The sequence below is a fragment of the Aspergillus luchuensis genome, chromosome 5 (assembly GCF_016861625.1).
Source record: "Aspergillus luchuensis IFO 4308 DNA, chromosome 5, nearly complete sequence".
NCBI classification, from domain to species: domain Eukaryota; kingdom Fungi; phylum Ascomycota; class Eurotiomycetes; order Eurotiales; family Aspergillaceae; genus Aspergillus; species Aspergillus luchuensis.
The window spans coordinates 5,667,287-5,694,932 of NC_054853.1; the positions used below are offsets into that span (position 1 = coordinate 5,667,287).

Genomic DNA, 27,646 nt, shown 5'->3' on the forward strand with positions numbered 1-27,646 from the left:
TCTGTTGTCTGTTTGGCGATGTTGTAACTTATTCCGGCTGTTGGTTCAATCAATGGGAAGAAACGAAAAAATGGACGGCCAAAACCATTTAGTCCGTGGTTCTCTCTATCTACTAGTACTGAGTACTGCGGAGTAGTCTAAGTATATTACCTTATACCTTAAACCCCGCGCTTCTCTTCATAGAATTATAAAAGCCTCTATACATACTCAGTAGTAGTCTCACCACCATCCATCGGCAATGGCCATCCCATTTCCATTCCGAAATATACCCACTCACATGTGCCATCACCACACCGACAGGGCACAGACTTACTTCCCTTCCCGTCCATACACAGCAAGTAGTTGTCTCCACTCCCTCTCCTCAGAATTAAGTAGTAGGTAGATTCTCCTTCCCGTGCTAAAGGAAAAAAAATAACAAAATCAAGGTTTCCCCGATCACTGCACATAAAAACTAAGTTACTACTACGGAGTACTTATGAGTCTGTGACAAGACCTGCACCATAAACTTTAGATCACAGGGCAGGGCAGGGCTGGACGAATCGGGTGGGGAGAATGGACACTTGCTTGCCGCGGAAAGGGCACGAAGTACGAGCTAGATGTAGGGAGAATGTGACGAGAATTTAGTAGACTAGTCTTATGTGATGAGATGAAGTAAAGTAGCGTAGCGTAGCGTAGTGTGATTTGATTGATTGATGGGGGTATGTACTGCGCCCCTCCCTTCCCTCCGTGGTTAAATTTATCTGTGCGGGAAAGAAAACCAAGTAGATAGGTAGATAGGTAGGTAATGTGAAGGAATGTGATTAGCAGGTTGGCAGCGTTGGTTGGAGCTGGTGGGGGGTGAGGTGAAACTGAGGGATGGGTTGGGTTGCGGTTTTGGCGCCGTGGCGGTAGTAGTATTTGACTGTTTAGGTGTGTCTCGTCTGGGCGGAGAAAAAGGCGTTGAAACACTGGTCGAGACGTAGCCTCAGAAGTTAGAGGAGGGGTGGGGAGGGGCTCATTCTAGGGTGTGGGTGATTGACGGCCACGTTAAGATGACAGGATGTAAGGAGGGGACGGGGTTGATCGACTGTGAGGCTGTTGCGTAGTGACGGGTCTGTCTGTCTTGTCTCCTACTGTATGGAGTAAGTTGGTGAGTTGTACGGAGTTGCTCATTTTGATTTCTTGCTTGGAAGAGAGTAAGTGGTAGTCATAGTTAGTATGGGGTTAGTTTGGGTAGAAGGAGGGGGCCAGAAATGGTATGAGATGGGTCAAAACTAAGGTGAGATGAAGAGATGAGAGACGGGTTTGGGATTGATGGGAGATATGGGTAAGAATATTATTGAGTTTGGGACTGAATTGTATATGGTGTATACTTTAATTTATAGTCAATCAAGGTAGGATATCTTTCATCTAATTGATGATAGTCTAGATGGTGATGATGGAGATGATGTTCCTGGTGGAACTTGAAAGTGATAGAAACACTGGATCAGGCACGCGTACCGTACCGTAACCAAATAGTCTTGTTTTAACCAGTTGGTCTGTCTCGCTGCCAGTTGCTTCAGGCCATCTCGCCTCCAACTGGATAAGATGGATTTTCCCTTAACTTTCGGCCTCTCCCACTGGTCGGGGTGTTTGTTGGTGGTCATAGTTAGCAGTAGTAGTTTCTCCATTGTTGGTTCAAGTGCTATATTTATCAATTTCAACTCTCCCCCCTGGCCCTTCAAACTTCCCTAAAACTACAGCTTGTGGCTTATCTGCTATCGAGTGTCGTTCCTTGGGTCGGTGCCTTCTATCGATAACTTGCTCCACGTTTTCCGGGTCTTCTTGGAGCATCCCGAGATTTGGTAGGCTCTCTCGCTCTGTCCCTCTCTCTCTCTCTCTCTCTCTCTCCCACTCCCCCCTCATCTGTGTTGTGTCTTCAAAGAAGTGGGAGGCCACGCATTTACTGCGCAAGAACACTTGTTCCCTCTCTCTCTATCTCTATTCATCTATTGTAGCTATTGTTGTCAAGTTCCTTTTTGTTACTCATCTCCCTCATCCTCTTTCTTCTCTCATCTCTCTCTCTTACTCTTCATCCTCTTCATCCAGCCCCACCCCACTCTGGCCGATCCGCGCCCGGTTTATTAACTTCCAACTACGTACGCTAGTCTCCTCATTGCTTCCTACTACTGCCTTCACTATTGCTCTGTGTCTCTCCATCCCCTCTCCACATCCCCTCAAACTGCTCCTGCTGCCTTTTCTCCCTCCTCCTGCGCTTACTCTCTTCTGTGTTCCTCCCCCCCTCTCCGATCTGCCCCTGGTGTGTTTCCACTACCTATTCGAGAAAGCTCAAAGAACCCTTTGAAACTGACTCGCGGTTGCATAGCGCAAGCTACGAGGGATTCACCTTACAACGGAATTAAAAATAGAACGGAACTGTGAAACGCCAGACGGAGTGTGAAAATAGCTCCTCAACATTGGTAAGTTTATCTCCTTTTCAGCCACATCTTGCCTCTTGCCCTGGGTATTACAAAAGGTTCTCTTCGCTCGTGTTGGATCGGTTCATTGACATCCCCCAGTTCCTTTTTAGGTCATCACTTACTGTATATCCACCGCACGTCCTTGCTGAGCGGCTCACCCAGTCTGCCTCACGACCAACCGCTACTGGTTCCCGATTCTACATTGAATCCCTCACATCCTGAACGTACAGGCGCCTCCGAAACTCCTGGCGGCTACTTGCGGGTCCTCCGTGGTTTCGATTGCAGACGCGCTGTACCCCGCTTCCGATCCTTGACAGCTCCCGAACGACTGTCACTCGTCTACCACTCTCGCCGTAGCATGCGCATTGGCGGTTATTAGCCTCCCAGCATAACCAACTTCTAATCGAGAGCCCTCCTGTAAGCGCTAGCCTGGTGTCTGTTGCTTGAACATGTGGTGGGTCGCGGTGTTACTCAATAGGCCATCTTGTTGCTGCATGTGACGGGCCTACCTTGTCGCTTCAGAGGGTGTCATGAGATGTGATGAGATAGTATAATGAGAACACGGCCCAACACTACTGATTGCAGCATATACGCTCATTGACCGCGACTGACACTTGATAGTACACAACCGCAAACATGGTGCAGCAAATGCCTCCTCAAGGGGGGTCGCGCAAGATCTCTTTCAACGTGTCCGACCAGTATGAGATCCAGGATGTTATTGGTGAGGGAGCTTACGGTGTCGTTTGGTGAGTTGCTCATATGTAAATGATGGCGGCGTACTAATGAACCGAAGCTCTGCTATTCACAAGCCCTCTGGCCAGAAGGTCGCCATCAAGAAGATCACTCCCTTCGACCACTCGATGTTCTGCTTGCGGACTCTGCGTGAGATGAAGCTGCTGCGCTACTTCAACCACGAGAACATCATCTCCATTCTGGATATCCAGAGGCCTCGGAATTATGAGAGCTTCAACGAGGTGTATCTGATTCAGGTACGCTGATTGCAGAGCCTAGATAAGATGAAACTGACGAATCTAGGAACTGATGGAAACGGATATGCACCGGGTCATTCGTACCCAGGACCTCTCCGATGACCACTGCCAATACTTCATCTACCAAACCTTGCGTGCGCTTAAGGCCATGCACTCCGCCAACGTCCTTCACCGTGATCTCAAGCCCTCCAACCTTCTCCTCAACGCAAACTGCGACCTGAAAGTCTGTGACTTTGGTCTGGCCCGGTCAGCCGCATCGACCGACGACAACTCTGGCTTCATGACGGAATACGTTGCGACGCGTTGGTACCGTGCCCCGGAGATTATGTTGACGTTCAAGGAATACACCAAGGCGATCGATGTCTGGAGTGTCGGCTGCATCTTGGCAGAAATGCTGAGTGGAAAGCCGCTTTTCCCCGGAAAGGACTACCACCACCAACTGACTCTGATCCTTGATGTCCTTGGCACACCAACCATGGAAGACTACTACGGCATCAAGTCTCGCCGGGCTCGGGAGTACATTCGCTCACTTCCCTTCAAGAAGAAGATCCCCTTCCGCGCAATGTTCCCTAAGAGTAACGAGCTGGCGCTGGACCTTCTGGAAAAGCTTCTGGCGTTCAACCCTGCGAAGCGTATCACTGTTGAAGAGGCATTGCGTCATCCGTACCTTGAGCCCTACCATGACCCCGATGATGAGCCCACGGCGCCTCCGATCCCCGAAGGCTTCTTTGATTTCGACAAGAACAAGGATGCACTCAGCAAGGAGCAATTGAAGCGTGAGTAATACCGCCTACTTTGGGAGTCTGGATACTAACATGCGCAGTCCTGATCTACGAGGAGATTATGCGGTAAAGGCTTCACGAGTCGATGAATGCAATTGATATACCACCCGACATGGAACGAAGGCAGAGCCTGACATGATGGACGGAGTTGGCTTAGCACATACCCATGATGCATAGAGAACAGGCAGCAGCACTCAGCGCGCTGGCCTTGTACGCAGTAATATGTCGAATAGCCCATATGTGAGGGAGTCATGACTGCAGCATCTCGAGATTATTGTTGATGTTGATGTGGAAGCGGCGTGCAGTTTCAGCGATAGTCCAGCTTGAATATCCATTACGTTAGCGATTGATATAGAGTGGTACGAAGTTTCTTAAGCCAAGGGTATATATATACACATCACATGTATCTTACACCACCAACACCCACCACACCTAAGTCTCCTCAGAAGATTTCATCATCTCCCTCATAAACCTCTCAATCCCCTCCCCCACCCCCTCAGGACTCGGCCTCTCCGCACAAACATCCGCCTCAAACCCAAACTCCCTCCTCAAATAATCCCTCGTCGTCGGCCCAATCGTCGCAACAAAGAACCTCCTCCTCTCCCCATCCCCATCCACCTTCCGCCAACCCCAACCACTACCATCCTCACTACCTATATACCCCAACCCCCTCAACATCCCCTCACACCCCGTCGGCGAAAACACCACCGTCCACACCACCCTCCCTTTCCCCTCCTCAGTAGTATTATTCTTCTTCATAACCTCCCTCTCCCTCTCAATCACCCCCTTAAAACTCTCCTCAAACCCCTCCATCACCCCGGTCTCATACACAACCACCTCATCAACACCAACACCCTCCCCCGGAGGGAGATCAGGATTCATAAGTGTCCGCGGGATAATATCCCGTCGTTGTTCACCGACGAGGAAAAGTAATGGTGGCTTGTTGTTGTATACATCATCTTCCCCATTGGGATTTGATGTGGTAGTGGTGGTATACAGAGAATTATAGTGTTCGAGAATATACTTCGCCAACGCCTCTCCATTCCCTGTATCTGCGCCGTGGATGCTCGCGTGCGGTAGGTATTTGTCAACGATGGTGGTGGTGAGGGAGCGGGATGTTGCGGGTCCGACGGTGTAGATGGGGAGGTTTTGCGAGGAGGTTTTTAGTGTGTTTAGAGCTGAGCTGTCTGTGTTTTTCTCATGGGGTTGTTGTTAGTGGTCATGTGGTGTTGTGGTGATGGTGGGGTTAGGGTGAATTTATTCTTACCATCGTCAAGTTCAGCAAGTACTCTCCCGAAGCCTTCGACTGCGCGCTGGCTGGTGAAGATCAATCCGCCGTACTTTCGGTCATTATTCTTCTGAGAAGGGAGTAATTGGCCGGATGTGAAGAGTGCGCGGATCGAGCGTAGTCTCTCGGTGTGGAAGTTGTGTGAGAGGACTGGGATGAAGGTGGGAGTGTAGTTGCTGGTCGGTTGGTGGAAGTAGTCGGAGTAGTTGTCGTGCGGGGTGGATTTGGTTTTGAGGAGGATTATCGGGGGTTTGTTGGTATTTTCTGGGGAGGGCATTGTGATAATTTGTATTCAATTGGGGGTGTGGGTGTGGGTGTGGTAGTGGACGAGATGAGAGTGAGGGGGGTTGTTGTGGTGAAGTGGGATGGACGGATGCGGAGATGCCGCGGCTATTCTTTCTACTGAGTAATACAGCTACATTGTGACGGAACAAACGAAATTTGGGTCTAGTAGGTTATGTACACTAAAAAAAACAGACTACTGGTCGTCCAGAACGTGCAGGTACTTCTTCTCCTCCTGTCTCTCGCGCTCCGTGGCCGGAGGGAGATCGTAGTACGAGGCGCTACGGTAACCCAACTGCATTCTGTTAGTTTCTGAGAGGATTGATTTAGTTAAGGGGTGCTTACCAGGTAGTGGAAGGTCAGGGTGCTGAGGTCGACAGGCTCAATGTCGAGATCCTTGAACGTCTTGGCGTTGGGGTCGATCACCTGGTCGATGAACTCACGCTCCACCTCGTCGGCGGAGATGGTGGGCCACCAGAGGTACTTGTTCAGGTAGTAAGCCAGAGGCTTGAGGATGGCCTTGGGCACGTTGACGTGACGGCGGTGCTTGACGATTTCGCGGTCGACCAGCTCGGCAATCTCGGCCGTGGAGTAGTTCTTGGGACCGTACAGCTCGAAGGTCTGACCGACGGTGCTGTCGTCGTGCAGCATGCGCTCCAGAGCAGTACCGACATCAATAGCCTATGCATGTTAGCTCAATCCTAACAAGGGCAACCTCTCAACATACGTGAACGGGCCAGTAGCGCTCCTGCATGTGGTTCGATGTGAGGAGGTTGGTCACACGAGCGAGCTTGTGGAGGAGGTTGTCCTCGAAACCGAACATGGGCGCAGGGCGGACAATGGTGGTCTCGGGGTAGATGTTGCGGACGATCTCCTCACCCCAGGCCTGCGACAGTCAGTATGAAAGTAACTATGGCGGATCGATCCACGGACCTTGGTCGCAAAGTACTCGGAAGGAGAGTCCCGGCTGGCGTTGTAGGAAGAGACGTGGATGAAGCGGTCAACGTCGTACTTGGCAACAGCCTCAACGATGCGCTCCGTACCGTCGACGTGGACGTCAGTGTAGGAGAAGTTCCTGCCCAGTTATTAGCAGCGCATCGCCTTCTCATGCCTATGGAGGACTGACTTGGTGGGATATTGACGACCGACAAGGTTGTAGACAACATCGGAATGGCGCACAGCTTCCTCAATGGACTGGGTGTTGCGCAAATCGTATTCCTAGACCACGATTAGTGGGTCAAGCCAAACCACCCAACTTCTGACGGATCATACAATGAAGTTGACACGGCCAAGGTCACCAGTGACCTTCAAGTGTCTCTTCGTCATCTCCTCACGGTAGGGGACGACAACGGTGCATCCCTGCGTAGCTGGAAGGCGTCAATTCCTGTGCTCCCTCTCGACCAATTGACCAACATACCGAGCTTGTTGACGATGTAACGACCGAGGAAACCAGTAGCACCGAAGACGGTCGCGGTGTGACCTAAAGTAGAGTAATTTTAGCCATCTGGCAGCGTGAGTCCGGCGCGGCAGAAGAGGGATATGTACCTCCCAAAGAGGACCTGTAGCAAAGCCTAGTCAGCATCGCGGAGCTCCATCACAAGGACAATGCGCCTTACCGGCCACCCTGGACCTTCAGAATCGGCTTTCCAGTTCTAGTGATCGCGACATCCTGAAGATTCCGGCGCTGGATCTGGAATCGGATCTTGGGGGCGGGGACAAATGCCCTGGCGCCCATGGCGGAATTGACGGCCCGGGACGTCTGCATGGTCTCAATTCTGGATATGAAACGGACGAGACCACCGAACTGCGTCCGGATCGGTGTTTCAATGGACAATGGTGAGGAGAGGGGAGAGAGCGTAGCTCGACGTCAGGACTTGTACTGCAGCTGGTCGAAAGTCGTGGTCCCGAATATCCTGGAGTTGGCACGGGACTTGGCGCTAGTCCTTTTTCGGACAGCACCCTCGACCTTTCAATTGTCGGCCAACTCTTTCCTACTTGTCCGTCAGACAATTAAGTGATTGATTAAGTATCTAGAAGAATGAGTCTTTCAGCCATCAGAATCTACCTACATATCTGGCTATGGAGGCGTGGTCATGGCCGTCGCTGCATTTCACACCGGAGCGCGTCTGACTATTCAAAGCCTCTGATTGGTTGCTAGGCGCTCATCATCGTCATGTCGAGATCCAAATGAATCTACCACTAACAACCAAGAACTACAGAGTCAATTGCTGCAGAGACCGTGGACTATGAACATTGCATTGCTGTTGAATGAACGTGACGCTTGTCCTATCGCATTTATAAGCTAATCACCAAAGCAGGGCATGCTATTTCTTTGCTATCACGCACGCTGCCCCCGAGCAATGAATATGGTCTTCAAATGCTCTTTTCCATCCTTGCGGAATACAACCTGCTCCTTCGAAATATTATATTTGAAACCTGTGCCAAGTCCTGCTTCTTCGTACAGCTGCTTCATTTGATCCATGGTGAAGCCATGGCTTTTGACCGTATGCGCAGCATCGCCAAAGCCATGCTCAACATTGTGACAATGGCCATGGTGGTGATCGTCTGGCACAATGTCGACGATTACGCACACACCACCTTTCTTCAGACGCTCTCCAAAGCGGGCCATGGCTAACTCTGGTCTCTCGAAGTGGTGAAGGGCCATGCTGACAACCACGAGATCAAAGTCAAAGTACTCGGGCCCTGAGAGCTCTGCCGGAGCAGACTCAGCCAGAAGGTCACCCTTGAGTGCGACCATCTTGTCTTCATAGCCCGCTTCTTTGGCGTTGTTGTTGTACTCGCTAATCATATTATCCGAAACGTCGAGTCCAACGATCTTCGAGACATAAGGTGCCAATGTCTATGAAATTAACTCGCGGTTCATGACAATGCTACTTCAATAGCAACGCGAACGAGACATAGTAACTTACCAAAGAAACAGGCCCAGTCCCACATGCATACTCTAACATCTTGATCTCTTGCCCCTTTCCAGCCTCTGTATCGATCCATGCATCACTGATCCAAGGACGGTGACTATCCACCAGTCTGCAAATGGATTCCAGGATACTTTTGAAGTCGCTGGTGTAGGACTTGGCCAGCTTGCTGTAACGTATAAGACGATATCATCAAGCAAAGAAGGTGGTGTGCACATACTCAAAGTACTGACGGTTCCTCTCTGTGTGCTCTGCCATGTCTAGGTAGAAATTTGGCTTAGGTAACACAGTATAGGTATTTATATATGATTTAAATGACCAATTGCTGTTGGGAAAAGATCTTGGGATGACTACGAGTAAGGAGGAAGATGGGTGTAGAGAGCCATATTTATAGCTTGCTTGACCATGGCTGAGCAGACTGACCAGAAGCTTACAGTAGGCAATTTCGGAGACATATCGGATACTTCTTGTAGACCCTCCAATGTCGCCGCCAAGTTGATCCCTAAAGCGGATTAGGCACCTTCAGCTAACACGCTCACAGAAGACCAGCAATTTCTGCCCAATGAATGAATGAATGGATACGCTAGTTCTCACCCTAAATGAAGCCAGAGAAGTTGCGATAACTATACTGCAGTAGACGGAAGATGATGTAGGATGTCATGTGCCTCACCGCCCGAGCTCGACGGCGCTGCATCACGACCAGCTCCGCTTCCACTTCAGATCAGCTTCCCTGCCTCCATCTTCCCCCCATTACGTCCATTCTCCTTCTCCCTCATTCCGGTCTTTTATCCATCCCATCCTAGACCTCATAGCGTATTTCCTAATCCTCCTCCAACATGGAGAACCAACGGATCTCCGATTTCCTCGCCGACCAGCTGCAGCAAGCTCCCGAGCAATGCCAGGCCTATTTCCTGAGCTTCGAAGATTACTGGGAACGCAAACTATGGCATCAGCTTACGGATTCCTTGATTGAATTCTTCCGTCTACCAGAGAGCGCTGCTCAGCGACTACCGATATTCAAGAGTTTCGTCCTCAGCTTCGCCGACAGAATCAATCAGCTCAAGTTCGTCTCGCTGGGGTTGATGGCGTCAACAGAATGCTCAAGTTCGTATCCCAGCTAATCGCTATTTGGATCTTCGCAACCCAAAGGCATCGCTAACACTATTGCTATCAGATGACCAAGAACGCCTCACCTTCCTCACATCGCTGGCAGACAAAGTCAACAAGCCCGAGTCACAAGATGCTTACATCTACGCCCTCGCGGATGTCGCCAACGTCAAGCAACGGCTACAAGACCTGAACGGTGCGCAGAAGGACCTGGAGACATGCCAGAAAGTGCTGGACACGTTCGACTCCGTGGAGACCGTGGTGCACGCATCCTTCTATAAGGTCAACGCGGACTACTACCACGTATGTTCCCCCCGCACCCGCCACTCAGACCTCACTAACCCTTCTCCCCCATCCACCAGGCCAAACAAGAATTCGCCTCCTTCTACAAGAACGCCCTCCTCTACCTCGCCTGCATCAACCTCGAGGATCTCAGCGAAGCCGAGCGCATCTCCCGCGCATACAACCTCAGCGTGGCTGCGCTCGTCTCCGACACCATCTACAACTTCGGTGAACTCCTCCTGCATCCGATTCTGGACTCCCTCACCGAGACGCCGCACAGCTGGCTGCGCGAGCTCCTGTTCGCCTTCAACCGCGGCGATCTGACCGCCTACGACGTCCTCGCCGGAAACATCTCCAAGAACCAGCTGCTCGAGCAACACCGCATTTTTCTGTACCAGAAGATCTCCCTGTCCGCGCTGACGGAGATGGTCTTCCGTCGGCCCCCGCACGACCGCAACCTGACTTTCTCGTCCATCTCTGCCGAAACGAAGGTCAAGCCCCAGGAGATCGAGCATCTGATCATGAAGGCGCTCTCGCTGGGTCTGCTCAAGGGTGCCATTGATCAGGTGGCTCAGGTCGCCCAGATCAACTGGGTGCAGCCGAAGGTTTTGGATATGAAGCAGATCGAGGGCATGCGGAACCGTCTGAAGGATTGGGATGCTGGTGTCAACCAGCTGGGTCACTGGATCGAGGGCGTTGGAAAGGATGTGTGGGCTGCATAGGTCCCATTTTCTATCTCTTTTATATCGTCTTCTGTTCCTTATGATTAGTCCTGTCTGATGGGTAAAAGACTTACCATGCATGTATGTACGAACAAGTACTAGAACCTCATTATAATTGAGATCTACGAAGCCCTCTCTAGCTCTCTTTACACTCACTTCACAATAACACCTGATATGATGTAATTTTATACATACATAAATGCATGCCTATTATAATACAGAAACGGAAAGAGAAACAACGAACTATTAATCTAACCATCCTTGCCTCCACCTACGTAAGACTTCTTCTACTTATCAGTCATGTTATGATGCCCCTGATCCGACCCCTAAAACATAAACTCAATTTATTCTCATTCAATCAGGACGAGAACAGAGAGAATCCCACCAATGCACACCCGGCCACCCAAGCAGGCCACCAAACACACCAAACAACGACCTGCGTCCATACGCCCCAGACATCCCACCCGAAAGCGGCTTGCGTTAAGACCGTCTCGACATCAGCGCCGAAGTACCAGCACACTGCGAGCAGAACGACAGGCGGGGAGAGCACATTCAATAGCGCTAGGGCCAGCGTACTGAGGATGTATCTGAGGGGACGGGAGGTGGTTTGCGGATTGATGCGGTGGATGAAGCTTAGCGGGGCGCAGAGGAGACCGACCATGAAGGAGAGGGAGAAGTTGAGGGTTGCGAGGGTGGAGAGGAAGAGGCCGAGGATGAGGAGGGAGAAGGATTTGATGAGGTGGTATTGTTGTGGGTGGGGGGTTAGGGTGTGGGATAGGGTGGCGGAGAGGAGAAGGGGGAGAATGAAGTTGGCGAGGATGCTGGTGTAGGTTGCTGTTGGGTAGTACTGCGTTTTGTGTTAGTGAGGAGTTTGGGTTGTCATAGAGGAGGGGTGAAGGGATACGGACCTGGTGGGGGATGTTGTTGAAGATGTAGAGGGGGATTAGACCCAGGAGATGGAGGCTGACGACGAGAGTGAGCGGGAGGGCCAGTTGACGTTCTATGATGTTGTTACTGGCGTCTGCTTTCGCGGGTGGTGCTTGTTTGTCGTCGTGCTTCTCTGTAGTTGTGGTCGTGGTTGTGACTTGTTCTTCCGTGGGCTTCGAGGCTTGCTGCGAGCCAGGGTAGTAGCCTGTCCGGAGCCAGAGAGCGATTGCCATGATGGTGAAGTTACCGGCAATCAGCATCGCGCTGGGGAGATATGTGCCGATGCTGACGAAACGGTTGGTCTGCATGAGAAGATAGAAGAAGAAACTCTGATGCAGATGCTCGAGGAGGTTGTTCAAGCTGCGACAGAGACTCTCAACTGTGCGGCCCAGTGCCATCTCATCCTGCCAGCCTTCACCCTTCGTCTGGAGGGTGATAGCATCAATGTGATACGGCATGAAACTGCTGTGAGGTCCCGTGGCATAGCCAAAGCCCTGCTTGACCATTCCTCTCATTATGGTCTGCAACCGCATCTCGTAACTATCATCGTGATCCCACATCTCCTGCAGATTGGTCCCGATGCCCATCTGCCCACCGGTAATGGATATAGCGGTATTGAACAAATCCAGGTTCGGCAATTGGCCATTAACGCCGTCGTAGAGGATATGCAGAGACTCGAAGCGATGGTCAAACGGGTATTCGATCACCAAGCCTCCCTGCAAAGCACCGCTCTTCAAGGGAAGGGGCTGCACAAACGCCGGCTGCATATCATGGTACGCGTCGATCCACGCCTGAGTGCCTGCCTTACTGTCCGGCGGAAACAAGAAGATGATATCCTTCGACCACAGCGACCACCCTGTTCTCCATCCAATTAGCAAACCATACCACAATCCATAACTGCCAAGGAAAGCCACCCACGCTTGAAGTATCTCGCCAGCGTGAGCGCAAGCGTAACACCATTCAAGTTCAATTCATCCTCCACTGTCTTCCAAGCCGCCACGAGCACAATAGCTTCGGTGGCATCTCCTCGCGGCGCCTGAATAATCGCGTAGACATTCTGTCCCTGATGCGTGATCCCTGACGACGTGTATTCGTAGTTCTGCGTGGCGACTTTCAATCCGGTAGCTTTCAAAATCGATTGAATCTTATCCGACACACTAAGCAGCATTATACGTCCAGTCAGCAAATCGTATTCATGCCGTACACCCATTCGCGGCGGTGCGGAGCTCCAGCAACATACGCAGGAGTAAAAGCATCATTCCAGGCTTCCTGTCCTTCAGCAGTCTGTCCTTCAAGTACTCCCTCTAGCTCCTTCTTGTACCCGCGGAAGATGTGTTGCTCGCTACCGGAGAAATAGGCGTGAACTTGACCCGGAAGGAGCGCGTTCTCGGAGATGTAGGTCTGTCGGGAGTAATCATTGAGGGGGAGTAGGAGGAGCCAAACAACGCCGGCGACGATGCAGATGAAGGAGAGGATGTGCGGTAAGTGCACGAAGAGGAAGTGAGGGTTACTCCGCACTTTGCGGATCGCAGCTGTTATGAATACATGTCAGCGTGGTCTGGTCTCATTTGAGGTGTCCTTCGCGACAATCCGGGGTAAGGTGGAGGGTGAGTAGCATGGAGCTGCAGGGAGGGCAAGGCAAAAAGGGGGTAACGAAATTCGTATATAGAGCGTTAGAGTAGAACTCAATTCGTATCTTACATTTCAAGGCCATGAGATCTGAAGCATTAGGGAACCAAATCCCATGGTGATGGTGGTGCTTGATCGGAGCAAGATGTCTACCGCCGCTACGGAGCACTAATCGATCTGCCCGCAAATTTACGTCAACCGTTATAGACCACCTGCACAACTTCCCCTAGATTCAGTATTATTTGCTTTCCCCGCAATATTGCGAGTCACTATTGAATGCCGTATAATGCTAATTAAATATGCACAAGAATGTATCCACTTAGGTATAGCGTTAGTTCTTTGTCCTCACGGACCAAGGCGTTGCGATGAGCCGAGGAAGCTCATCGGGGTTCCCCTTTCTCCGCCGGTGGTAGTTGTAGGAAGAACACCATAACGGCCGTACGTCTTCTGATCCGCTGAGACGTAGTGTGGCAGTCTTCCGAGTAGGTTAAGCTTGCCCTCAATCCATCTCAAAACCTTCTCCGGGGGAACGAAAATCTTGAGGACCCCAAGGCCGACTGTCGAGCAGATTAGCTGCGAACCGAGGTCTACAGAGGAACAATTACTTACGCAAGTATCCAACCAGGATGGCGCATAGATGGCCAAGAAAACTGGTATTCGGCACAAGAATCGAGACAAGAGCGCAAGCGAACAGGGGCGAGGTCCACGTGGGAATCTTGGTCGACCCGAGACTGAAGCCGCTTTAGTCGGGATCTGAGACAGAGACTAGTGCTCGAACATACCTGAAGTAGGGGTTTGACTTGAAGGTCCGAATGGCCTCGGAGCCCAGGAGAAGGAAGACCCAGATACTTATCACCCATTAGATACCATCTGACAACCCAGAGATGCTACAGAGCACTCACCTTGAACCCACGACCGCAGTATTCCTATGCAAAACAAACTTCTCAATCAGAATATAAATGCCTGCAGGGAGCGTAGAAAGGGCTAAACGAGAAGCAAACATCCATTAGCACATTCGTCCAACCATCCTAGATCACGCCAAGGAGCAAACTTACGCCCAATGAACAGCGCAACAGCGGTCAATGTGCCATGCTCGGCCTCAAAGCGCTCCAACAAGGGCGTGAGCGCCAGTATATTCAAGAAGGCATGGAAGAATCCCAAGTGGATGAAAGGGTAGGTGTTAAGACGGTACACTGTCCTAAGAGTCAGAACCTGGCTGTACTTGCAAGCAAGGCCACGTGTGCCCGAAGAGACATACTAGTGCCGAATCCAACCTCCTCTGGTATCACGGAGCCCCATTGTACCACACTCCAGATTGTCTGAAGCTCCAGCAGCCAGAATACAATAATCGCTAGAAGCACGAGCCGAGTGAAAAGCGGTAGGCGGAGGACGTAAGATCGTACCCTCGACGGGTTGAAGGGTAGCGGCGGAAGGGCAGCGGGAGTGGCCATGGTCGAGTGCGAATGGCCGTAGCAAGCGGATATGTCAAGGCAAGTTTATTACAACGATAGATGAAGGTCGATAGTATCGCAGGCGGAATATATCAATGAAGGCGCCGTGGAAGACGAGATGCGATGTACAACACGGGACTGGAGGAGTCTAGGGAGCGATGGAATGGCCACGAGGGCTTGAGAATGTCTCGTAGGGCTGAGAGAAAGGAGCGGAACCAAGTAGGACAATTCGAGAGATGGTATTTTTGTTGGTTTTGATGAAGGACTTATGAACTTTGAATCATTGGCAATGACTCGCTCTGAAGCCACAGGATGCAATGCACGCAAACTCCGGTATACGCGACGGGAATTGAGCCGAGATGAAACAAGCCAACGGATGGAACCCAAACAGCGCAGAAAAATAGCGGGAAACAATAAGTTAGAAGATAAGGCCAGACAGCCCCAGGGAAGAGAGCAGAGGCACTACTTTAGTGCTTTCCGGGGGTGGCTGGATCTGGTTGCTTCTAAATTGAAAGCTGATCTGGTCTCGCCTTTTCTCTTCCCAGCGCGGATCCTCCGGGGTCACGTGGAAGATAACGCTTATCGTTCCTTTACGCTTTACAGAGTAACCAACTTCGTCGCTTACTTCTCTCTACAATGTTTTCTTTCGCTTTGAAGATTACCGAAATTATCATGCCTCATGCCGGTTCATTATCTAACTAATGGTAACATGTACAGAAGATGCCGCTAATTCTCTACTCCAAACATTTACAGGTACTGCTTGAACCAGTTGACGGCCTGGCAGAAAGCCTGCTCCTTGGACCACTTGAAGTGGGGGACGCTCAAATCAGCGCGGACAGCGAAGCCGTGGGAGACACCGCTGTACAGGTTGATCTGCCAGGGCTTGCCAGTCTTGATGAGGGTCTCCTCAGACTCGTGACGGAGCTGGGTGGTGAAGATGTTGTCGATTTCTATTCAAACCAAGTCAGCATGCGCGGCCTCGCACGCATTTCAAGGAAGGATTCCACTTACGGGCAGCAGCAATGGACAGAGGGCCCTGGATGGCACCAAGCTCCTCGTGGGTGACGAAAGAGGGGTGGGCGTTGAAACCAACATCGACCTGGCCGTCCTTCATGAAGCGGCAGACGTACTGGAAACACGCCTCGTTAGCAAACAATCGCAGAATACCTTTCGAAGAGTTGATTCGAACTTACCTTGGCACCGAAGCAGTAACCGACAGCGCCGATGCGCTTAACACCCAAGTCTCCCTTGATGTACTTGATGGTCGACTCAACGATGGGGTCGACGTTGGCGGGCTGGTGGTTGGGGAACCAGGCACCAATGTCGAACTTGCCGGACTCCATGGCGACGGGGTCGACGGCGTCGCCGCTGAAAAGGTCGGGGAGGACACACAGGTATCCATTGTTGGCGAACTCATCGGCGAGGAGCTTGGCGTTGTTGAAGAGACCGAAGATGTCGCTCAGGAAGAGGACAGCCTTCTCGGGGGTCTTGTTGTCCTTGGGGTAGACAATGTAGGTGTCGACTGTTCGGGAGAGACGGTGTTAGAAGAGGGTCATGGTTCTAGAAAGATCTAATCGGATAACATACTGTTGTTGATCTTCTTGACTTCACCGACAGGGGTGCCTTCGTGCTTGAAGCCCTGGGCACAGCAAGCTCCGGGAGGGTTAGAGGCCATGGTGACGGGTGGTTAGAGTTGGTGTATTGAAGGGATGTATAGAAAAAAGGTATATGGGATAGTTCTAATGACAAGGATGTCAAGGGAGGAGGGAATGGCGACTAGATATATCCACAGGGCTTTGCCTCAAATGAGCAGCATCCACTCTGAACCGTCTTCTTTCCCCAAAAATGCCCCTCCCCACTTGCTGCCCCTCACCACATTACTAATGCCTGAATGACACGGTAGGATGTCCGACACCGCCCAATAAATTTGCTAGACATAATATTCAATTGCGCATGAGCCTATGTTACAGCCATTCAAGCGAAGGATGTCAAGTCGGCTACCAATAATATCCATCGTGGAGGTTATCAGAATTCGCCGGGTGGCGGTTCGTGTACCTTGAAAACGCCCCCGGAGAGTCTGCCGACCGGCAATTCTCGCCGACGTCGGGCGTCACGCTTTTTGGTTAAGCTTCGTCAGGCGGCTCGGATTTAGCGAGTTTTAATTCCGGGATCTACCTCCGTCTGTTCAAGTGTGAAGAAGGGATCTGCACCTAGAGGATTCAGGGGAATTAACTTGGGACATTATAGCTTAGTCTTAGATGAAGTTCTGATACGATAGAGGTAAGAGTAAATATAGATAGTCCATATACAATGGTATATTGTGGTTTCATTATGTCGGCAGAACTAGGAAAGTCATAAATCACCTCCTCATTATCCTTCCATCACAGGGATATCATTCATTAACACGGGGGCACATCAGAGATAAATAGGGTCATAGACAAAGCCGTGGTATATATGGTCGTATTATGATCGTCACCCGAATGTCCGAGTCGCGACACCAGGCCGAAGAAAATCAAATGTTGTAAGGGGTATAATGCTATCAAAAGCAGATGGTGTTTTTTTGGGCGAGTTTGTTCGTTTTGCGCATCTGTCCGGTGTCGTCACCAAACTCGTCTCGAGTCAGATGGAGTCCGGCAGAACGGAAGACATGAATAAAATCAGGCGGAGGCCGGGAACTGGAAAGGCGGCAGCGCAGGGCGCGACTCCCGCTTCACCGCCCAGGCCTTCAGGGCAATGGAGAGAATTTCGCACGACATGATGAAGGCGGTCAGTCCCATAGTAACTGTGAACACAAACATCGCGTCAAGGTCATAGTACTCCAGGGTTTGAATCACGCTCCGGGTCTATCCTAAGAGTTAGCCAACGTGTCCGGTGTAGGAATTGTGATTCCTTTGCTGAACTTACACTAAGCATGAAGACCAAACCACCCGAGATCAAGCAGAAAGCAGCGACGATCTCGGTTGGCGGGCGAGATGGAAGGTAGGAGGTCGGGGGCTTGAGGTACATGATGACATAGGTCATACCACGAGCCAGTGCAAATCCGACCAGGAGGTTACCCCACTGCTTGTGCACCATGGTCGATACCATACTATCCTGGTGGTGCGAGCCCATCATCATACCCAACAGAAGGATGACCAGCGCAGGCATGGGGTTAAGTGACACGCCCTGGGTGTCAGGAAGCTGCCATGCGGTATCTGTCGACGTGTGCGCACTCATATGAGAGGGGTATTGGAGAACCGTGCTGTTCAACCAGCCTTTGACGCGCTTCGACTCGAAAAGCATACCACAAAGACCGCCACCGAAGAACATGATGGAGATGGACACATGCTCAAGGTCAGTGGCAGTCCATGCGCCACCCCAACTGGTGAGATGCTCCAAGAAAACGTTGGTGGCACCGTAGAGGAAGATCACAAACGATTCAGTGAATTCACCCGTAGGGATCTTGGCCTTCCATTTACCGACAATGGGACTGGACGGCTTCACGTTCCAGGCCCAGCCCAGGTCGGCCCAGCAGCCGAGCATACGTCCCAGAGTCAGAAGACCATACCAGAAAAAGATACCTCCTTTGATAAAGTGGGCAAGACCATTGAAGACCTCCTTGCCTCTCTGCAAACGCGCGTTAGCGAAGATCAACGAAGTGGCCCATACTAGAAACTTACCATAAGGCCACCATAAGTCACGCCACCGGTCGCGATAGCCACGAAGCCAAAGGGCAAGATGATTCTGTCGATAACAGCATAGATGGTCGAGATAATGCGAAGCGCCCGAGCAGAGACCATACGAGGTACACGACTGGCAAGGAATCGGTCGGCGAAGGGGATGCGGAACCAACCGCGCGGTTGGGACGAGTGTTCGGGGAGCGGATCCTCGGGCTTTTCGAAACCGTCATACTCATCCGAAGGCGATGCACAAGAAGGCGACCCAGGGCGACTGTGGAGGGAAGAGGAGTTTCTCTCCGTGCCCTGTCCACTGTCGCGCGACCAGCGGTACGAATGGCGGATACCACCAGAGTACATCTGGGGGCTCTCCATCTCATCGGTAGAAACGGGAAGGAACGCTGCCCGTTCATAAGAAGTCGACTCCGACTCGCCTCTGCCAGCATAGGCAAAGATCAATGACATGATGACCTGCGCGCTCATGACCCAGGTTGCGATCCAGCCAATCTTGTGATGAGCGTTGTTCTCATACAAATCGGGGGTCTGGCTGTTGTAGATGATTCCAATGAGCAATCCCACCGCGTTGCATACCAAGAAAAGGAATTGCGACGGCAATGCGAAACGTGACCGTGCGACACTGAACATGACCGCTGTTATTGCAAGTGTTAGTTTTCGGTGCTTTCGTGGAGGATAGGTTAGAATGAGCTATACCTGTTGGCAGAATGAAGCACCATGCGAGAATCATCAGACCGATGTGAACCGCGATCGCGGTGCCGTGTTTCCCATACGCGAAGTAGCTCATGGGGGAATCGTCATCTGCTTCTGTAGACGATTCCTGGGTGGACTCGCTGTGACTCATGTCCATACCCATGTCCATATCCATCGCTTCATCATCTCCGTGGGGAAGCGCATTCGCAACGGAGGCGAGAAGGAAAGCTGCCGCAAATGCGGCACGGGAAGCTCTCTGCCACATGAGGGGGGAGCTTCTATATTATTACGGACGAGAAAATCCAAAAAGATAAGGGAAAGTATATCTCTTCGACGCGCGACAAACTGGAGTCAAGTGCGAGCAGGAGAGACGACTAAGAGATCAAGTCAACTCCCAGCTCCACTTGTCGCAAGCAAGATGGCAGAAGAAATTTGTACGGAGGAAGCTGGGATGCGGATGGGCGCGGCTACCACCTGGCGGAGGGCAGTACGTGGGAATACGTCGGGGGGACAGACAGGTCGGTAGGGCTGAAGTATGGAAGCAACGGACGGTTGTGGAAGGGAAGGGAGGGCAGGAAGTATAAGTATAAGAATGGGCGAAGAATCCAAGGAAACCCAGCCGACCAACGGTGGACCATACAGGTAAGTAGGTAGAGAGACGAGACGGAAGGCTGAAGACCGGAATTGCCAGAGAGGGTCGCGCGAGACTTTTTATTTAATCATTACTCATGACTTAATTTTTTCCTTTTCCATTCGCGCCTTGTGGTCGCAGCTCTCCTTCCTTCGGAGCTGGCGGGGATAGGATGCAACAAGACCGAGAGGCCGTGGAAACAAGCGATCCTGCTGGAGCTCCCCAAAGCTCCGTGTGCCGAAAGTGGAGTTACTCACTGGCACCCTCGCGCTAGCAGGGAAATGGAAAAAGGGAAAAAGAAAAAAAAATGTAATAAGGCCTCCCAGGAGTGACGCTGTTCACCTCCCCAGTCTGGTTTTTGATCTGACTGCTGCTTTGTTTGCTTGACCTCGGTCTCCTCTTTTTGTTTTGCTTTCTCTTTTTGCACAAAATAAGGGTGATGAGTATTACCAAGATACTCTCGGATTCCATGTTGAGGCTATGCCCATAATATAGCTCGATCCTTCAAAGCTTCCATCGTCATCATGAGGTGTCTTGCTGAGAACGCTGGTACCACCACTCATGCCTCCCGAAGTCATCCAGCGATGGAGCCGATCATTCTTTTTGGACTAATCACCGCCTCCAATGCCTGGAACTTTATTTCCTCTTCCATTCAAAAAATGTTATTTTTCTTTTCCCTTCTATTATCCACTTACACTTTTCTCGGGATCTTTTCGCCTGTCAGCCAATCCCTCCCTTTCATCTTACTTCCTTTCCAACATCACCCCTACTACTCAATCCGTATACTTCCCTTACTACTTGTAGCGAAGCCTCCTGGGATCACGAGCTCTCAGCCTCTGACTCACGATGCATCTTGCTGGGGTATGAACCTTCTTCAGAATCAAAGCTTATTGTATGGGAAATGGAACTACTTAATAATGGGAACAAGAGAAGTGCATGTTGTCTCTTCAAATCATATGAACTGATTTCCAATAAAGCCGAAGAGGGGCACCAAAAAAAGAGCCTAGGGAAAGGTATTTCCAAAGGAAAAAGAGGAAAGTAAAAAGAGATTTACTCCTCTTGGCAGAGTTGGGTTCTCGGAAGCCCGGAGCGACCGGGAGAGATACTCGACTTTCAGGTCACGGTGCGCTGACGCGCCATGAGATGACCTCATCCCAAGGTACCGGACTTTTAGCGTATGGCCTAGAGCGCACCAGTGGATGCTCCCTTCTTGTTCTCCATCCGCTTCGGGATCCTGTTCGCCTGTTTTCGGGCCTTTTTCTCTCTGCTTCTGCTTTATGGCCCCCCTCCGCGGATATATTACTAATGCCGCGGGACAGCACAACTTTCTCGTGATGCCAGAATCACAAAGAAGGGTCATCAAGCCCAGGTTCGCACTATTGGTGAAAAGGGTCAGCAAGGCTGCAAGTCTATGAGACTACTATGCCGGTCCACCTTCATCTGCGTGTCTGGCAGTGGCCTGTACGCCCTTTGGCTCCGATCTCGTCTCCACGCCGTCCTCTGTAATCAGTACTAGTATGCCCAGGACGCTCATGCCATGTATCTACCCATCCCTTTCTGTCCGTCTGACAGCCCCCCCGAAGGCGCAGCAGTCATTCGATCGCGGGGGATGTAAACAGAAGTCCAGAATGCAGGGATCCTGATACGCCCAATTTCTTAGGTCCCGCCTTCCCGCGACTTGTAAGATGGTGCGCAATAAGCCTACGAAGCGTTTAGTACGTGACACACTGAGAGATAGATCTCTCCGTCCCGGCGGCTATTCGAGCTTGTGAAGAGTGAACTGCCAGGGGCTGTTGTTTAGGATAGATTGTGTCGAATCCGCAGTATTTAAGATGATTGGATTCCGCGACATCACCAGAGGACAGTCATGCATCCAGTTTCATCTCCCCTTACATCGGCGGTAGAAAAGAGTTGGTGGGGACTGTTGAAAGGGGGGATGCCATAGTGTGTTATGTTGGTTCATAGTGCGGAGCGATCTATCACCAGCCCCGACTACCATGTACCAACTACATATGCAACGGACCGCGAACGAGCAAGCAGCACGGGCATACTCTGACATGATGGTGGCTTATTGCAAGCTGTGAATTGGAGGGGACTTGGGACGGAGAGCTGCTAAAGCAGGAAGTATCCTCCGCGACCAAAGGGCGAGCTGAAGTCAAGACCTACTGTACTAACTAACATAACCCCTCTTTCTGCAGAGGTCGATCGGTGCCATCTACGGCAAGCTGTCTCTCGCCCTACGGACTACTACTTTGGACAATTCCGCTCCAATTAGTGTTGGAACCAGCTACATGAGCACAGAGGAGCTGCAGTGGATGTAGGAGACGGTGCCGTGCCTAGAGATGGAAGGATAGCTGTCCAGCCCTGTTGAACAGTGGCCCATCTGGAATGTACCCAACTGGCCCATGACTTTTATCTCCAGGTTCTGGTGGGCTGATCGTCGACTCAGGCGCATGCCAGTGTAGCGTGACGTTGCGATGCAGGCGGTTGCACTAAAGGTCGGTGCTACAAGCGAGGAGAGCGGTGCATGCCCTGGAGTCCATGGACAGGTACAGACCGCGGATGTGCTGGCGCCGACCGGCCTTTTAGTAGGGTTTTGGCGACGATCGCATCTATACAACAACAAACAGGTTAGACTGACAAGCGACCATGAACTAATTGCCAGAGAGATGTTCATTAGCACGATGATTGTGGAACAGTGGTGTAACCAACACAGCCGCCACATATGAGTCTTAGAGTACTCAATTACAATAGTACTCGATCTTAATCCTTATATCGAGCTACGTACCTTGTGTATCTACGTTTGTTAAGTAGACAGACCACCAACAAGCGTCGATCTCTGCCGGCTTTAGTGGCATCCTTTAGTGGCATCCCTCTTCCCTCGGAAGCAGACCCCACCCGGCGGGCCTCGCACGTTGGGCTGTTTGCTAGTGATTGCTAGCCCTGTCCGTGCCCGTGTAATGATTCTGCCAGTATCTATCGCCCTTTTGCTCCCCTTCTGACAACCCAACGACGATCGCGGCTTGGCATCACCGGGCGAGAATCACAATCCGCATCCGCGCTCTTCCGTACTGTATGAACTGCCCGGGCGGCATAAACACCGTCCATGCGCTTCTCGTCACCTTTTCTTACATCCACGCACCTCCCGTCTACAGACACACCTGTCCTTCCCGGAGATCTCTCGCATTAAACCATTCAATCATTGTCGAGCCTCTTTCTCTAGTTAAGTTTTATAAGTATATTATCCACTTTTTTTTTTCTTTGACCGTTTTCAGGCCTGGCTGGCCCTTTCCCACCGCACCCGTACTTATGCATCGTATGACCAGCACTGACTCATCGCTCATGACGCGACGCTCGTCGTGAGGAAGAAAGATCGGATACATGTTGCGGTCTTGTCGTTGACGTCATGGCATGGTTCCTCCAGATTGCTTGATAGAAGTAAAATCCACAACATGGTTACAATTGTCTATGAGGATGAAAATGAAAGTGGATGTTACTATTGTCCTTTAGTGAATGCCACTGTCCTGGTGAGTCTATCTACCAACAGGATCAGACTGCGCAGCAATCATTGCCATATTGGACTGCTGGACATCCGTGCTGTCAAGCCGACACACAAACCAAATGGGACCCGCCATACAAATTAGGCCTGATAAGATCGACCCGATCCCATGACCTCGCGTTCGGCACATCCGGCTCAATCGGCTTACTTTACACTCTTCAGGTTTCCCTGCCTTTGTCTGGCGGCATTTGCACGAAGGCTGCCGCGTTTCAATCTCCGTCATCGATGGGAGGGCTAGACTACAACTGTCATGTTGACATGTCGCCATTCAGGGTTTACCATTCTTACATATGGCGTTCAGCTTACAGGTCATCGCATGTGTAGGTCCTTAGGTAGGTAGTACTAGTGGTTGGACGGACCATTTCCGATGCATCGCCCAATCAATTTCTTGATCAGGCTCATAAACTCGGAGACTTTTCCTTCCATGTGGATTCCACCGCAAGTTTGGTCGAAGTAGTTCGATTGGCGAAAAAATTTTTGATATTGGGCAAGGGTACGCAAAACAGCCGGCGGATGCCGCCCGCAGAGCTCATTTTTTCTAAGCGGAGACAAACCATGGCTCAGCACTTGACTATACTAGGCAGGCCATAATCTCCGTGCCGCTAATTCCGGCTTCACTCCGATGATGGTGCCGCTTTAACCGGTTGACTTGGTTGGTGAGACTGTTCAGGTACTCCCTTTACAGTTTCTGGTTTCTTTGTGATTCGCTCGTGGACTGTCACGCTAGCTGGTACGGTTCATTAAGCGACATCGAGGATAACTATAACGGCCAGCTCTTCTCTAGCAGGTTCGATGGCTGTCAACTAGATGGCCCGATCAATTATCGTCGACTAATCTAGCAGAGCTTAGGGGTTCTAGCTTCCAGGCTGGCACTTAAGCACTTACTTCGGTTCAGAAACGCCCTCTTCTTATACAATTTCGTATGCTAGGGAACTACTACCCCAGATTCTTTGCTCGTCAAGGACCATATCGAACATCATTGGCTTTTGAATTATGACAATTTCCATAGCTACTTCAGCAAAAAGGTCTGAAGTGTCATCTCGCTTCATGTCCATCTCACAAGGTATAGTACCTAATACTAAACCACACCTTAGCCAGAGTATTTTTATCGAGCCTTCTTCACCCACTCATCGCGTTCACTTTAACTTGCCGAAGAATGTGCAAGGCGCAGTATACGTAAGGTCAAGTGATTGCCAACGACCCCCCTTACATAAGATGGCAGTCATATACTGTGTTCTACATAACCCACTGTGATCATAGCTCTCAAAGTAGGTAAGTGTGACCATCAGTCACCGCAACATGCCGCAAAAACAGGGAGGACGACTGCGGGGAGACACAAATCCACCCTACCAATCTGAAACGAGACATGGATTATGTCCTGCAGTAGTCACAAGTTTATGATCCCTATCACAAGACAGCCTTTCGCTACAATCTACAATGCCTATCTGATCAACTAGTCACGCGACATAAGAGATCAACTAAACCAATGTCTACTAAGTACTAACAATAATGAAACCCCCGAAAATCGGCGCCCGGAATAGCCATCCAGGCACAAGTACCTTGCTACTTTGTACACAGATGATCATCACTGATCCAAGCGAGACGGACCAATCGCTTATACACACAGCACCAATAACATCTACTAGACAGATGCTAGATGCTTCTCCTGTACCGCGCCTGCTGCGATCATCACACCTTAGCCCTATTAGGTCCATTAGAGCGGGTAATCCCGAACGCAAGTGACTACACAGTAGTCTATCACGTCGGAGCTCGGATGTTCGGGTTTTGAGAAGGCTAGCTTGTGCTTGCTTTTCTTTCTGTAGTTACTGCTATGTTGATCGTTGGTCAATAGAACTTCCTTTGAACTGTACCTGAATATCTGACCTAATTCCTTCCCTCTGAAGTGGTGATCATAATGATTTGGTTGTACAAAGTACTACGATTAGGGTTAAGCTCATAAGTAAAGTAAGTACCCAAGTGAAATACTACGTATCTCGTAGCTACTATACAAAGCGTACATTGGATAGGATAACTTTTCCATAAGGCCATTGAAAGGCCAACTGACAACCGAATACTAACTAATCCTGACCCCAATGCCCGTCCAACAAAACGTCTCATTAGTTAATGCACAACTGACGCATGTGCTAGCTAGCTACTCACCTAGCCAGCCTTACACCGATAGCTCTAAGCCTTATGAAAACCCCTATAATAGTAACTTTACTTTTTTATCCCCTTTTCTTTGCCCAAGTCTCTATTTCTTTTTTTCTTTCCTCACCCTTTCTAATTTGTCTGTCTATATCCCTACCTTTGATCCTTTAATGCATGTAGCCACCATGCCTTTCCCTGAGAGGGAGGGGGTATCCTATGGAATACTAATCTATGTACTTATCTGAACATGAGTGGGTAAGAGTATTACCTAACACGGATAGATGCAACAAATATAACTACCCAATACTAAGCGACTAACTATTGACTACCTATGCTTAGTACTAGATTATGTACGCACGCACCTGTACCCCTATAGTCTTGTAGTCTGCGTCTTTACAACCCGTCTGTTAGAAGAATAGTCCATGTAGCATCTTGATGTAGTAGCATGCTTATACATAGTCTCCAGAGTCTGGACTAGAGATAATTGTGCATTGTTGAGCTCATTGAGCGCAATTCAAGTTGTCTTGGTATGATTGAAGGGAAGGGTAAGTAATAAGAAGGTCGGTGGGGATGCTGAGTAGCATGATCTTCTATGTATAGTTTCTAGCAAAAAGGGCCTTGACAGAGTATATCTGTTAGTAAGGTGGGATGTATTAGAAATATGCCTTCCAGTGGAAAAGATGTGTCTCGTTGTGGTTGGCCATTCTGCTTCGGGCTCTCAACTTACGCGATCGAGTACAGCAAGGTTAGTGATGGCGTGGTAGGTAGAATGGAATGCAGGAAGACATCTTAATTGAATTAATTATACATGAGCTAAAAAAAGATACCTACGCAGCAAGAAAGTCAATAAAAATTTTTACCATTATACGCAATAACCTGAAGAACAATTTCTCCATGAAATAGGTCTTAAGACCATCGATATACATCCACCGGAACAACATCCCCCCGAACCCGACATCTGGAGTAGTAAAGTTGAAAATAGCCCCAAACCCATATCACATGACCAGCACCCGATCAATCGTCCCCCATCCCAACAAGGCTTAGCGCCCCCATCAAGCGAGATGGTCCGAGCCCGCATCACGGAAACCGGAAAGACACACAAACGGAATTTCGACCCTAACCTTTTCGTTGAATTCCCGTCCCCCTTCAACGCCCAGCGACGACAAACCGCCTGCCAAACACCGTCTCATCCCCAGGTTTCTCTCGCCTCAGATTCAAGATGACTCACGAGTCCGTTTGGTACAGCCGGCCCCGCAAGTAAGTTGAAATCCGTGCCGATGAAATTTGATATCTATATCTGTGTGTGGTTGCTAATTGATCTGTGATGGATAGGTTCGGCAAGGGTTCCCGTTCTTGGTGCGTATTCTGCGATTTTCCCCCGAAGAGATGATGTGTGGGATTGGGAGGGAGTTTCGGAGAGGAGAGAGAAATGAACCGAATGGAGGACATGAAAACGAAAACGTGAAAGGAAGTTATGTGCTGATTTCGTGTGTTGGAATAATACAGCCGTGTCTGCTCCCACCGCGCCGGTCTGATCCGCAAGTACGGGGTATGGATATCCACCACTGAAATCTACTGCGATGCGAAAAATATCGGGGGTGCTGGAATAATGGCTAACTGGTCTTCTTGCGTACAGATGAACATCTGCCGTCAGTGCTTCCGTGAGAAGTCCTCTGACATCGGTTTCCACAAGGTTGGTTTTTCACCATCACCCACATGCATATTTCCAGCACCAGTACCACAAATCACACATTATATCCGAAATGGCAATTGGCATGGCGAGGAGCGATATCGAAAGAGAAGAAAGAGAAGGGGCTTTGCGACAAACGAAGAATTGAAACATCGGAATGGAATGAAACGAAATGCCACTACGACAACGACAGCCAAAAACTACAATCTACGCCACACACAAAACCAGACCAAGAAAAGAATCCTAACTAACATCCCATTTCACCTCAAACAGTACCGTTAAATCGAATCTTCTCTCCATCCCCCATCATCATCGATCCCAATTTTTCCGTTATTCACGACGATGATTCGTTAAAAACGTGCTCGTGGCGCTTTCGATTCTCTCTTTCACATTACCACCCAATATCTCAAATTTACCAACGATC

The 27,646-nt window shown here is 50.3% G+C and overlaps 10 protein-coding genes across 10 annotated transcripts; 3 read left to right on the forward strand and 7 right to left on the reverse strand.

Annotated features, from left to right (window-relative positions):
- Nucleotides 1-3,074: 3,074 nt before the first annotated feature.
- PMK1 (mitogen-activated protein kinase) lies at nt 3,075-4,279 on the forward strand (the record flags this gene model as incomplete). The annotated part of the gene is made up of 4 exons (XM_041691833.1): nt 3,075-3,184; nt 3,232-3,427; nt 3,474-4,203; nt 4,251-4,279. The coding sequence occupies 4 exons, from the start codon at nt 3,075-3,077 to the stop codon at nt 4,277-4,279; spliced, it is 1,065 nt and encodes a 354-aa protein (XP_041545279.1).
- Nucleotides 4,280-4,641: 362 nt separating this feature from the next.
- Nucleotides 4,642-5,774, reverse strand: AKAW2_51859A (uroporphyrinogen-III synthase HEM4; the record flags this gene model as incomplete). Its single annotated transcript, XM_041691835.1, has 2 exons — nt 4,642-5,396; nt 5,477-5,774. The coding sequence occupies 2 exons, from the start codon at nt 5,772-5,774 to the stop codon at nt 4,642-4,644; spliced, it is 1,053 nt and encodes a 350-aa protein (XP_041545280.1).
- A 201-nt stretch (nt 5,775-5,975) lies between these two features.
- NUO40 (complex I NDUFA9 subunit family protein) lies at nt 5,976-7,544 on the reverse strand (the record flags this gene model as incomplete). The annotated part of the gene is made up of 9 exons (XM_041691836.1): nt 5,976-6,074; nt 6,125-6,460; nt 6,507-6,665; nt 6,713-6,854; nt 6,906-6,997; nt 7,052-7,146; nt 7,197-7,259; nt 7,325-7,338; nt 7,396-7,544. 9 exons carry the CDS (start codon nt 7,542-7,544, stop codon nt 5,976-5,978), a joined length of 1,149 nt encoding a protein of 382 aa, XP_041545281.1.
- Nucleotides 7,545-8,117: 573 nt separating this feature from the next.
- Nucleotides 8,118-8,970, reverse strand: AKAW2_51861A (class I SAM-dependent DNA methyltransferase; the record flags this gene model as incomplete). The annotated part of the gene is made up of 3 exons (XM_041691837.1): nt 8,118-8,639; nt 8,710-8,881; nt 8,933-8,970. 3 exons carry the CDS (start codon nt 8,968-8,970, stop codon nt 8,118-8,120), a joined length of 732 nt encoding a protein of 243 aa, XP_041545282.1.
- Nucleotides 8,971-9,548: 578 nt separating this feature from the next.
- RPN9 (proteasome regulatory particle lid subunit RPN9) lies at nt 9,549-10,823 on the forward strand (the record flags this gene model as incomplete). The annotated part of the gene is made up of 3 exons (XM_041691838.1): nt 9,549-9,816; nt 9,887-10,122; nt 10,182-10,823. 3 exons carry the CDS (start codon nt 9,549-9,551, stop codon nt 10,821-10,823), a joined length of 1,146 nt encoding a protein of 381 aa, XP_041545283.1.
- Nucleotides 10,824-11,181: 358 nt separating this feature from the next.
- On the reverse strand, nt 11,182-13,464 carry GAA1 (GPI-anchor transamidase subunit GAA1; the record flags this gene model as incomplete). The annotated part of the gene is made up of 5 exons (XM_041691839.1): nt 11,182-11,670; nt 11,732-12,606; nt 12,669-12,907; nt 12,991-13,282; nt 13,452-13,464. The coding sequence occupies 5 exons, from the start codon at nt 13,462-13,464 to the stop codon at nt 11,182-11,184; spliced, it is 1,908 nt and encodes a 635-aa protein (XP_041545284.1).
- Nucleotides 13,465-13,724: 260 nt separating this feature from the next.
- Nucleotides 13,725-14,830, reverse strand: rbd2 (rhomboid protease family protein RBD2; the record flags this gene model as incomplete). The annotated part of the gene is made up of 6 exons (XM_041691840.1): nt 13,725-13,936; nt 13,989-14,110; nt 14,162-14,227; nt 14,282-14,363; nt 14,435-14,572; nt 14,638-14,830. The coding sequence occupies 6 exons, from the start codon at nt 14,828-14,830 to the stop codon at nt 13,725-13,727; spliced, it is 813 nt and encodes a 270-aa protein (XP_041545285.1).
- A 747-nt stretch (nt 14,831-15,577) lies between these two features.
- Nucleotides 15,578-16,505, reverse strand: AKAW2_51865A (dienelactone hydrolase family protein; the record flags this gene model as incomplete). The annotated part of the gene is made up of 4 exons (XM_041691841.1): nt 15,578-15,780; nt 15,842-15,959; nt 16,024-16,352; nt 16,418-16,505. The coding sequence occupies 4 exons, from the start codon at nt 16,503-16,505 to the stop codon at nt 15,578-15,580; spliced, it is 738 nt and encodes a 245-aa protein (XP_041545286.1).
- Nucleotides 16,506-17,487: 982 nt separating this feature from the next.
- AKAW2_51866A (Ytp1 family protein) lies at nt 17,488-19,459 on the reverse strand (the record flags this gene model as incomplete). Its single annotated transcript, XM_041691842.1, has 4 exons — nt 17,488-17,673; nt 17,735-18,436; nt 18,490-19,136; nt 19,198-19,459. 4 exons carry the CDS (start codon nt 19,457-19,459, stop codon nt 17,488-17,490), a joined length of 1,797 nt encoding a protein of 598 aa, XP_041545287.1.
- Nucleotides 19,460-26,751: 7,292 nt separating this feature from the next.
- RPS29 (40S ribosomal uS14 domain-containing protein) lies at nt 26,752-27,504 on the forward strand (the record flags this gene model as incomplete). Its single annotated transcript, XM_041691843.1, has 4 exons — nt 26,752-26,789; nt 26,865-26,888; nt 27,039-27,081; nt 27,169-27,504. The coding sequence occupies 4 exons, from the start codon at nt 26,752-26,754 to the stop codon at nt 27,502-27,504; spliced, it is 441 nt and encodes a 146-aa protein (XP_041545288.1).
- Nucleotides 27,505-27,646: the final 142 nt, after the last annotated feature.